General features: G+C 36.8%; 1 protein-coding gene across 16 annotated transcripts in view; it reads right to left on the bottom strand.

The window, feature by feature from the left end:
- Nucleotides 1-12784, bottom strand: part of PAM (peptidylglycine alpha-amidating monooxygenase) — a 275521-nt gene that overhangs the window by 23494 nt on the left and 239243 nt on the right. For all 16 annotated transcript variants that reach the window (XM_036307891.1, XM_036307902.1, XM_036307892.1 and 13 more), the window contains 4 exons: nt 5283-5399; nt 3218-3290; nt 2106-2316; nt 1485-1685 (listed from right to left, as the gene is read on the bottom strand). In XM_036307891.1, coding sequence (XP_036163784.1) covers nt 1485-1685; nt 2106-2316; nt 3218-3290; nt 5283-5399 — 602 coding nt within the window. The remainder of the gene's footprint in view (nt 1-1484; nt 1686-2105; nt 2317-3217; nt 3291-5282; nt 5400-12784) is intronic.

Genomic DNA, 12784 nt, shown 5'->3' with positions numbered 1-12784 from the left:
AAAGTAAGTTATAGTATAGGGAGAAGAATGGTTTGAAAATGTGAGATGCATATTTCAGATGACCAAAGATATGTATTTTTCATAATTTAAAAAAATAAACCATTTTATTTTTATTAATTCAATGAATACTCCTTGTAGGAAAATTATATTTCTTAGTATAGTAGTGCTTATCCAAAATAATAGAAATTATGATGTTTCAGTTAAATAAGTACTTCAGATGATTGAAAATTACATTTTCAAAGAATTAAAATATACACAACACTAAATCACTCTTGAAGATATTTTTATCTTTCTTTAAGGATTTCAGAATAGGGTTCTTTAGCATATTACAGTAAAAAAATCAACATTGTTAAATCAAATACTTTTGTGCAATATTGTAAAGAGAATTCCAATTGTAATACATGTCATCTTTGGCTTAGATTCTGTTTTTAATCATATTTCCTCTCATCTTCTCCCCTGATGCTTTTCTCTTCATATTTGATTTGTTTTTATTCACTAGACACTTGATCATCCTCTTTATTAGGTCAATGGTCTTGCCAAATTTATTCTTTAGCCATAAGGTAAAAATAAAAATGAGACTGTCTCTTGTAAGGGTATTAATGAGAGTCTTTTATCACTTTTTATTATTTATTCCATGGGGAAGCCAGACTTGCTCCTTACCCAGCCACCTAAGTCCCTTTATGTCATGTCCTACATAAACTGGAGGCTGCTTGGGAAGACAGTAGCTATATGCAACTTTAAAAGCATAAGAAATATAAATATTATAGTGATACCTGTAAATATTCAATGCTACTTTAATATAGATATATTTAATAAAACTTATGGTGAAAATTATATATACATTTAGAAATTAAATGTCCTTTCAAAATGTTCAGTAAGTATTTATTATTTAAAGAAATATTATGCTAAGTTATCTTATAGTATGAATCAAGTGGATCTTATTTTATGAGTTTGGATAATTTTTTTCTGGTTTTCTTCAAGTCATCTATTTTGCAAATGAGAAAATATTTCCAGATTTTATTGGTCATTCCTCCTAGCATTTAGACATAAGCCTCAATTTACATATTTATCTTCATTAAAAAAATTGGTCCTCTTTTAAAAAAAATGTCAGAGGTGTTCTGAGTACTGATTTTATCAGGCATATATCATCTGTTGATGATGTGTGAAGCCATAATATTAATCATTTACTAACTAGAGCAGATGATCGTAATTAAGGAAAAATAAAAATCAACGTTTGGGAAAAAAATTTTAACCCATTACAAACAATAAAATCTTTGAGTTTTTCATTAGTTTCATATAAAACTTCAGTTGAAACTGATTTACAACAAACTAACAGTTTTAAAATTATCTTAAGATCTAATATATAAGGTATCTTCAATCCCTTAAGAAAAAAATTATAAAAAGAGCATGTGAAACTTAGACAAATATTTTTTATGAACGAAGTATAGTATGACAAAACACAAAAATAAATTAAGGTGAAATACCTGGTATATATGAAATTGCAAATACATTCCTTCCAAATGATGCATGCTTAATCTCTCGCACAAATTCTTTGGTGTCAGTTTTAAAACACTGGATCCGACCATTTTCCCTGTCTGCCACACATAATTGACCCAAATGAGGCACAAGGGCCAAGCTGTGAGGAACAGTAAACTGGCCTGGTTTGGGATTGCTCCCTGAAGATTCTACAAAACACAGAAAAACATCAGATATATAATTTGTAATAGCACCAAAAGTCTGACTCTACAGTTTTGTTCTCCATCTTCATGACAGCAAACCATTAAATATCTGGAACTAGGGGGGAAACAGGGTAAAGCAGTTATTCCATTTATTCCATTAATCTCTCTTACCCACAAACACATTAGATATTTATTCTCTATTTGGACAAAATTTGGGGGTAGAAGTATTCTTTTTCCTCATACGATGTAGGGGTGTGTGTGTGTGTCTGTGTATGCGCGCACGCGTGCACAAGCCAGGTAGATGCATATAGAGGCCCTGTTTTCTCTACTACAGGGGACAATGGCATCCTAAAGGACGTGAGGGGTACCAATCTCCTGTTCCTAGTGATACTGGCTAAGAATTACAATTAGAGTTTTATTGGGTACCTTCTCCCCACTGTGTGATGAACTTTCCACTTGGAGAAAACTGCACAATCCGACTGTTGCAGTAACCGTCTGACACATAGACGGCTCCGGTGTCTGGATCCACGGCCACATCGGTGGGCTGACAGAAGTGATTCTGGTCGCTGCCTGGTTGCATGCTCCTTCCCAGGATTAGCAGAGGGCCTGCCTCACTGTTCGGATCCAGTTTGAACACCTTTTTCAAAAGGAACAACAGCCTCACTGCATGGTTATTACCGACACACACCCACATGGCCAAGAACACTCGCACAGGCAATTGGAGTGTAAGCCCCCAGATACTTGTTTAAAACAAGGTACTTTTTAAGAACTGGAAATCATCTGGTCCGATTCCTTCATTTGATAAGTGAGGACACAGAGATTAATTGGTTTGCTCAAGGTCATCCAGGTAAGTAGTAGTAAATGAAGACTAGAACAAGGATGTCCTGTTGCATCCACACCTATTCCATGCACTTCCTTATCTTTCCTTAGCTAACAATGCTCTCCAGATGATACACGAGCAATAAACGTTTACCGAGATAATGTTTGAAGACCCTGGGAGCTAGTCTTCTGAGTTCTAGCATTTCCACCCCCAACCCTAATTTCCCTAGTTCTTTGTTGCCTACTATAAAAACAGGTATCAAATGTGAACTTTGCTTCTAGGGGAAAAAACTTATGACTATTCTGTGAATGAAATATTACTTCTTTTAAAAAGGACATAATTTTGATGTTTAATACATAAACATGTATGTACCAGAGACATAGCTTCAATTTATTGAAGATTAGGAAAAGAAAACAGAAAACACAAGGGATGAAATAGAACTAAGACCCAAGGACAGAGAAAAGCAAAGAAAATGTGGAAGCAAAGAAGGAGGATGTCCCTAAGGTTCCTGCCAATTCAAAGAAGAAAGATGATTTGATCATTTACGAGTAGCTTTTCCTAGCACTAACTTCTAAGAGAAATATTTGAGATGGGGCTGGTCCTTTTTCTTGTTATACACTAACTGGGTCACAGGAAAGACACAGGTAAGGCAGAGCATTTTGAAAGCATAACTTCATGAACTTCTACTTGAATAACTGCCAAATGGAAGATAAATTACCTGATGCAGAGCCACGTCAGTGACCCAGTAATTTCCATCTTTATCCACACTCAAGCCGTGTGGCAAGTAAAACCTGCAAAATAAGAATAACTGTCTTAAATATATGTTAATTTCCAAAGCAAGTGTACAATGAATGTTTTGGTAATTAACCTATAAAGGCAATAAAAATTAATAAATTGATAAATGTATACCAGCATTACAATAGAAAAGACCAAAATAAAATGTTAAATGAAAATACTTGTTATAAAAAGAGATATCCTTATGACAGATCTTAAGCAGTAGTTAATCATTTAAAAATGTATATATAATAAATTATAAATATTTATTGTAAAGTATGGTATGTTAAATAATACAAATAACATCAATTTAAAAACAAGTTCTAAGATCATAAATATTAACATCTTAGAAATGTGCATAAACAAATTTGTTGAGAGAAATAGAAATGGATTTATATGGTTTGAATCATTTAAATACACTGCAAGATAATATAATTCTGTAGTAATATAGGACATCAATATATGACTCAAAACCTTTAAGTGTGCCTACTAAAGACAGTAACCCCCCCCAAAAACAACAACAACAAACAAACAAAAACAACTTCCAGCAGACATGGGCTGTGCCCATCCAAGCAAAGTGAAGTGGTGTGCCAGATAATCATTAGAGAAGGTTAATCTATTTAACAATCAATTGGGATGATCTGGGTAAGTGAATTGTAAACTAATGTAGACAGAAGCTCACAGGCTTAAGGAACCTGGACAGAATTAACAAACACATGGACAATATCTTAATATGGTGTGGTCAAAAGACATCGGGCAATCTCCAAGCTACATTTGTCAGCTTCTGGCCTTAGCATCATGCTGGCACTACACATTTTTTTTCATGAGCCAAGGCTGTGATATTGATTAACTCACTGAACTAGATCTCTGTTTTGGTGACTGACTGTGAGAGCTATGATATGCTTCTGACATAACACCCACTGTGGGCCAACTTCATTTAGCAGCCATTGCTCTGCCTCCTCTTTAATTCCTTTCTGGAATGAGAATGCTTCTGATTGATGGGTGGAGCAGCAAGGAGACAGGTTCAGACGCACTGAGTGGGGGAGCTGGTATTAAAATTTGTTCCCCGACTCACAATCTTAGAATCCTCTACAAATCTAATTCCTGCCATCTCCAGAAGCAGCTGCATTCGAAGTGGTGGCTCCCTGCCTTTCAAAGAAGCTGGCTCTCCCTGTGCCCAAGCAGATGGAGAGGGTACAGTTCCTGAAGATGCCAGTTCAAATGGTTGAGGACGCTCTGTAAGCAGGTGACCTTTCTTTCCATGGCCATAAAGTGTCAGCCAGCTTTTTTATTTTGGCTGCCAAATGCCATCCAGGAATAAGATCAAACAATGAGTGGCTTTCAAAGCCAAATTACCTATGCATGCTAAGGAAATATAAAAAGGACATTTGTTCAGTCTTCACTTGGAGATGGAAAGACAAACGCCTTTTTCCTTAGCAGTATTTACTTGATGAGTTTGGTTATATAACTTTTCTGCTAAATAATTTTTTAATTATTCGAGACTATATGTGAATCTATTTTTTTAAGCTCCCAGGTGATTTTAATATTCAGTCAGGGTTTAGAATATGCTACTTAGAAATTGAAAGATGAGATGGCCAAATTAGTCTCCTGCTTTTTTGTTGTTAATCCTCACCCAAGGATATTTTTCCCATTGATTTTTAGAGAGAGTAGAAGGTAAGGGGAGACACAGAGAGAGAGAAACATCAATTTGAGAGAGACACATCGATTGGTGCCTCCCACAGGTGTCCCAACTGGGGCCAGAGATCAAGCCTACAACCGAGGTATGTGAGTGTCTTTCACTGGAATCGAACCCAAAACCCTTCAGTCTGAGGGTCGACACTCTAACTACTGAGCCAAACTGGGTAGGACAGCCTCCTGCTTTCTTAAGCTATGCTTTCTCACCACTGCTATAAAACACACTCTTCCCAAGACCCGATCCAATGATGCACTTTGTACCCAACACTATATGTAGTACACGCCTTAGTAACAACATAAGTACTTTAACTCACAGATTTTTCCCACTGGATTGGAGTACTGCAGCAGTATTTGGATCGATGACAAGAATAGTGTCTTCTTCAATTGGCCCAAGTCCTCTTTGCTGGTAAACAAACTGGCTGTCAAAAGAGCTTTAAGAAAAGCATTAGAATAAAAAATAAATAAACCAAGTCAATGAACTTGAGAATGCAGACTATTTACTTGAGATTCCAAATACAGAATAAAAAGAAGAGCTCAGATGTATCTGACTTCACTCTGTCCTGGATGTTTCAGCATCCTGGGTTATACACACACCAGCAGCCTGCAAAACTGTGCTGCTCAGAATGGCCATGGAGCAGCAGCATGGGAGCTGCCTGGAGATGCAAGGTCTCAGATCCCACTGAATCTGAACCTGCAGCTTCACACCATCCCTCTGTGATTCATAGGCACGAGTGTTTGAGGACCACTACCTATAACTCTTAAAGTAACTAATATTTTTAAAAAGGTTCAATAGTTATTTTCTTTCAAATTACAAAATAAACCATAGCTTACTTTAATTTTCTCTGTGATGATAAGGGAAGTATAAATGATAGCAGGAAGGGTAGTGATAAAAAATAGGTTGCTATTGTACTAGCCATAGATACAACATACACGTCAAATGAAAAAAATCTGAATGACATTAAATATTTATGGTGACATATTTGTATTTGGAAAACCAACAGACTAGACCAGCCGTGGGCAAACTACGGCCCGCGGGCCGGATCCAGCCCGTTTGAAATGGATAAAACTAAAAAAAAAAAAGACTGTACCCTTTTATGTAATGATGTTTACTTTGAATTTATATTAGTTCACACAAACACTCCATCCATGCTTTTGTTCCGACCCTCAGGTCCAGTTTAAGAACCCATTGTGGCCCTCGAGTCAAAAAGTTTGCCCACCCCTGGACTAGACTGCTCAAATCTACACACAACTGTTGATTAGTTGGTTGGTATTTTTATGGAACTTATGTAGAGTCCCAGTGGAACAAAAATTTCAAAATATAATCTGTTGCTATTAAGAATATACATCACACAATTATGTGAGCATCTTGACTATTAATAGTCTTTTGGGTATATTTTTCCTGAAAGGTAACAATAAGTCCCTGAGGTAGTTCTTATTAATGACCCATTCAATTAAGTACAAAATATTGACTCGGCTTTGTCAACCTGAAACTGAAGAAATACTGGTTACATATGCCATTGTGTGTGGTTAAAACCACACAACGATATATAGAAAAATATACATAGGTTTATGAAGTGGAAGTGACATCACTTATTTTATAAGATATTCATGGGATCATTATGAAATTGAAACGTGACATTTTATTAGTAGTGCACAAGGTGTTATTAAATCAGGAAAGTCTGGTAAAGGGCAAACTTGAACTCTCTCTTTTACTACTGTGCGATACCAAAAGAGTTTACGCTATATCTGAAAGTATTCTCAATATGAATTTTTATACTAAAGACATCATCACTAATTTTCTAGAAAACAAAGGTACCAGACTCAGTCATCAATGATGTTTTCTTCCCAACTTGACCATGAGATTGGATAACATCAGTAACATCAGTTCAGCATATCTGAGACTTGCAGTATGCTGTAAGTTTCACATTCATGTGTAATAGGATGAAGTCTCTTCATTTATTGTCTCTTATAGTGTCAGTCTTATATTCTTCATTATTTAAAAATTCCAGTGCTTTACAATGGCACAATGGCAATCTAAATTATGTGAGAATTATGCTTTCCCTGACTGTAAGAAGTTAAAAATCTGTTTTCCCTTTTTCTTAAGTTGAAATTTTAAGAGAATTGTAGACTCACATCCAGGTGTAAGAAATAATACAGAATGATTCCTTGTACACTTTACCCAGTAGCATTTTGTACAACTATAGTACACTATCATAACCACAAGACTGATCCTGATAAAAATCGACTGGTTATATTTAGATTTCCCTCATGTATTTCCTAATTTTTTTTATTCTTGCAGTTTATTTGCTTGGGCATGGAATATACTAGTATATTACTAGTCCCCACATAGGAGTTAGTAATATGGAAAGTCGCCATATCTTCATAATTCTCACCAAGTGCTATCACTGCACATGTAGACAGTGATCTGACCCACTACTGACAGGTAGTAATAGTGCAGCCCAATTGTATATCCCGATAAACTGGGAGCAGATCAGACCTCAGCATACCTAATGTCACCTCTTATTTGTAAAATGACAAACCGAACAAGAAGTCTGATATATTTACTTGTTCACGATTTCCTCAAGAAACGGGTTGCAATAATTCTGGAAGATAACTACCCCTTTGGTTTGTCTTGTCATTCACTTAAATATTCACCATCAGTCCTAAATCTCTGATTTTAGGGTCCTACTATTTTAGGAAATAACATTCGTACAACTTACAGATGGGGAGAAAATACAAAGGAGAACCGCTTCCCCAGGAATAGATACTGAACTATTAACTTAAAATTATTTTTATAGCTCCAGCTTATTTCTCCTGCACTCAAATATTTCAAAATGTAAACTTTAACTCCCTGGAAGCCATGTCTCTCAGAGTCAAGAACCTGAAATGTTGAACTTGGCTTCCAAAAAACCAAGCTCTGGTAAGGAAGAAATATAAATAACCCAGACCCACCTCCTATGTCAGTCAGATTGAATGAAACTGTTGTAGTTGATGAATAGGCAGGAGAAAAACATCCTTTAGCAATGACACTGTTGCGTACTGCCCACAAATATAGGAAAAAATGTATCAAGTCATTGATGCGTTGCTGTCATAAACACAATTTGTGTGTGGGCATCTCTACTCATAATCTAGAAATGTCAAATTTCTAGTGGTGGTAATAAATAGTAGCTAACTCATATGAGGATCATCCCCTTTCATTTTATTATTCACTTGGTGGTGGTGTTATAGTAAATTGTGAAATAGCAAATGAAGGAACCAAGAAAAAAATAAGTAACAAAACTAAATAAGCTACTGAATAAATAAATCAGGTATTTTTAATAAAAAATTGGATACACCGAAAATATCAGATCTCTCAATTTATCAAGATATTCTTCTCCGTATATTACAATGTAACAACAATTTAGTTTGTGTGCTTTTTTAGGACTCCTGGTTACCACAAATTACCCCCCTGTCATTAGTGTGTACAGAGGGCATTTTATGTTATGCTTAAGACTAGCCACTTTTCCTACAGTATACAGCATGGGTCCTCAAACTGCGGCCCGTCAAAAACATTTATCCGGCCCGCCAGGTGTTTTTGCTGTCGCTGCCTGTTGCTGAATTTGTCCATAGTTTTTTTTTAAACTATAGTCCGGCCCTCCAACGGTCTGAGGGACAGTGAACTGGCCCCCTGTTTAAAAAGTTTGAGGACCCCTGGTATACAGCCTTATGATCATTATTCATGGTATTATAATTCTGCTATATCCATTAAGGATCTCAGTGGCTAGACAAGTTCTTGAATTTACTGTTTAGAGAATCTGTTCATTTAAAGACCACCTCCCAAAACAGAGAAAAAAACTGCAAAGTAAACATGACAAAACAAAAACCAAAGATGACATTCTACTTATATCAGCATCATTTAAATATATCAATTTACTTTAGAAACGTAAAAAGCAAATAACAAAACTCTAGAATTCTTAAGAAGATTACAACTTTAAAGAAATTAACCACAACACAACAGGCCTGACCGTTACATTAAAAGTCTTTTGTGATACCCTTTAACAGACGGCCATATGTTTAAACTGGAACATTCAGTCACTCAAATGATTGGTGGGCCAGTCCTAATCCCTTCACTTGGGATGCTAGGAGCTTCATGTAACTAACAGTTGGCCCCTGGTAGCTACACAGGGCAAGTAAGAAAATAACTTGATATTTCTTTAAATGAGAAAAATCTCTCTCTCTCTCTCTCTCTCTCTCTCTCTCTCTCTCTCTCTCTCTCTCTCACACACACACACACACAATCACACACACACACACGCACACACACACAATCTGTCAAATAAACTAGTCTATAAACTCTGTTGTAATTCACAGAAAGGTAACCATTGAATAGCTCACAAATGGATGTCAACCTACAGAGCTGCCTACAGGGTTGCTATAGCAAAGTGCTTTTTGGTGTTCTAAAGCAGCTAGCCCGGTTATATGTTGCAGAGAAGTCTTTATTTCAACCACATTGAACTTTTTACAGGATATAATAATACCCTGCACGTTTCACAGTGCCTGGAGCGCTGATGATCTTTGTTTGCTTCTTAGAAAAAGCACTCAGCTGAAAAGACTGAACTGTGGCCTGTGGGCCGGAATTCATCAGTTCTTTATTTTAGCAGTCTGAATCCCCCACTAATGATTTTGCACATTAGCAGCTAATCAAACAGTTTAGATAAGGCCAAGAAGAAATGCTCTGCTGTGGTCACACAGAGAAAGAACTAGAGTAAGGAGAAAATAAACTTCTGTGCCATCAATCCAAATTAAGGGAAACAAAATAAATAATAAACTGAAGAGAGAAATAAAATATAATGTAATTATATAAATTAAGAAGCTGGAGAAGGAGCCATAGATTTTCAAGTGAGAATTTAAATGGAAATGTACCCTCAATGTTAGGAAAGCAAAGACATACCATACAAAGGCTAGAGGTTTTAAATGGGATATAATTTGATACTATGTTAAAAACACTTTCATTTGAATATATACACATTGCAAAAAATCCTTGTGAGGAGAGAATGTGGGCTGAGAAAGAAACCAGCATGACTATTTGGTGCCCTGATGGAGTTAGCAGGAGCGATGTCTCAGACAGGAATGAAACAAACATAGGATGAGGTATCATGGCACTGGGCTCTGGGCAGTTAGGGCACTTGGGATGAGTCACTTAGCACTGGTTTTTGCTACTCAACAGAATAAGGCACCTATTAAAGGCCTTATTTTTTGGACTAGGGAACTTGAGAGTTAGAGAGTGCAAATGTCTTGATGCAGGTCTCAGGGCTAGGAAATGATAACCAAGATTCAAACCCAGGTCGCCTGTCTTTAAAAAAGGAAAATGTGGTCTTCTCTTACTGGGAATGTCCTCTATTAAATTTAATGTAAATGTGGGAGACATGAAAGAAGTTACCTAACTAAGAAGAATGAGAGGAAGGGATGTAAAACTGGAAGAAAGTAGCTAGAGGAAAATGGGAAATAGCAATCTGAGAAAGAAGGGTAGGAAATAGAAACGTTTTTGTAGATTCCTTACAATTTTCTCTTAGATAGTAAGGTACTACGGCACAATTAATTCTTAAGGTATGAAAGAATTTGCAGATGTAGATGCAGAACCTCAACCTGATATCTTTTTAAAAAAATATATTTTATTGATTTTTTTACAGAGAGGAAGGGAGAGATATAGAGAGTTGGAAACATCGATAAGAGAGAAACAACTATCAGCTGCCTCTTGCACACCTCCTACTGGGGATGTGCTGGCAACCAAGGTATATGACCTTGACCGGAATCAAACCTGAGACCATTCAGTCCGCAGGCCGACACTCTATCCACTGAGCCAAGCCGGTTAGCTTGGCTGATATAGTAAATGAGTCACCAGAAAACTAGTGAGGCAAATCTTGAACTGAGTTTCCTGAAAGTTAGGAAGCAGATAGATTTCTGAAATAATTGATTTTGTCAAAATTCTTGCCCTGACCGGTCTGGCTCAGTGGATAGAGCATTGGCCTGCCGATAGAATGGTCCCAGGTTCGATTCCAGTCAAGGGCATTTACTTTGGTTGCGGGCACATCCCCAGTGGGGGGTGTGCAGGAGGCAGCTGATTGATGTTTCTCTCACATCGATGTTTCTAACTCTCTATCCCTCTCCCTTCCTCTCTGTAAAAAATCAATAAAATATATTTAAAAAAATTCTATAAAGCATTGATGAAGAGAAGGACTGTGAGCTATGTGGGGGGCAAGTGGAAGAAGATTCCAAAAAAACTACATCTCTAAGAACAACATTTGTTTAACCAACCATTTGACAATTCAAATTTTATAAACAACATTTATGAAGATATGACAGGCATGCTCATCCAGCAGATCTAATACAAACAAGGCTGGGAGGGATAGCTCACTCTCTGGTTAAGAATAAAATGATATCTGAAAACTGAAGCAATGCTAAATCTACTGAAGTGAGGTGTAACTGGAATAAAGTCTTGCATTTAAAAATCACTTTATGAGTACAAATTTCCAGTAAAAACGTGAGCACAGTTTATAAAATATATTTGGAGATCTTAGCATAGTACAAGTTCAACACAAGGCAACAAGGTGGTGATATTCTTGCTGAAGAAAAGTGAATACAATCGTTTTATACTGACAGATACCTAGAATACACATCAAGGAAAGTAACTGTATTGCTGAGCAGATACTACATGAGGTGTTGTGGCCACTTCTCAACCAAACCCTTTAAAAGGCTTGGAAACCAGAGCACTTTCAGATGGAAGTAACATGTCAGCATCAAGACTGGGAGAGGGCCTGGGGGTGTTTAGTCTGCAGAAGACAAGGCTGCCTTCGAATAGGCAAATAACTGCCCTGGGTAAATGGGAGTAATCCATTCTGCATCAGGCTGTCATGAGGTGGAGTTAGGGACTCAGATTTGAGATTAACATAATGAAGACCTTTATGACATCTGGATGAGTCCCATAATTGAAGAGTAAGTCTCATCTCTAGGGAATTTCTTGGCACGGAAATAATTCTAGCACTGGCTGACGGCAGAAGATTTTGTAAAGAGATGTCTGCACTGGGCAGGGAGCTGGAGATGAGCTGTTCATGGTATTACTACAATTCTGGCGGATATGTGCCATTCTGGGTGCCCAATGTCTACGGCACTATTTTGTGCTAATGAAACCTCATTTTTTCTTTAGTTGACCCAATATTTTGAGCTTCTCTCTCAGCCCATTATTTTTCGATGATGTCAACTCTACTCTCACATTCCAGGAATAGAACAACAACAAAACAAAAAAACCTGAGGCTAAGCCAAAGAGTGGATTTCATTCCTCTACCCACAAAGACTGGTTCAGGGATGTGGGAGACATGACCTCAGTCAGACTGAAGAATGCTAAAAGACTCAATTTAAGAATTTTCTATTGAGTTATCAGGGACATAGACTATATCTTCACTGTAACTAGTATGATAATGGATTCTCAGGGCCTAAGAAAAGAGCCAATCAGGAGAAAGTGTGTTAAAAAACAGATCCCATTGATACTGCTTGGGCCATCATACCCTTGAAGTTTTCATTTATGCAAACAAATATCTTCTTTTCCTAAGCTACTGTGTGTTGGGTGTTCTCTCTTATTGGTAAAGAAAGACTCTCAAGTGATATAACTCCCAAGTTCTCTTTCAACTCCATGTGAAGAAATAATAAAAGATACAAAGGAAGCAACTTTTAACACCAAAATTAGGGGTAAAACCCATGGTTAGATTAGTGATGTGAGTTCTGCACAGTACTTTGACAATAGCTGGATAAATAAAAGAAAGGCCAAGAAGTGAGTCTTTGA

Source organism: Myotis myotis, unplaced genomic scaffold (genome assembly GCF_014108235.1).
Source record: "Myotis myotis isolate mMyoMyo1 unplaced genomic scaffold, mMyoMyo1.p scaffold_m19_p_5, whole genome shotgun sequence".
Taxonomy (NCBI): Eukaryota; Metazoa; Chordata; class Mammalia; order Chiroptera; family Vespertilionidae; genus Myotis; species Myotis myotis.
Note: the sequence above shows the minus strand (reverse complement) of the source record. Positions and strands in the feature narration are given on the sequence as shown.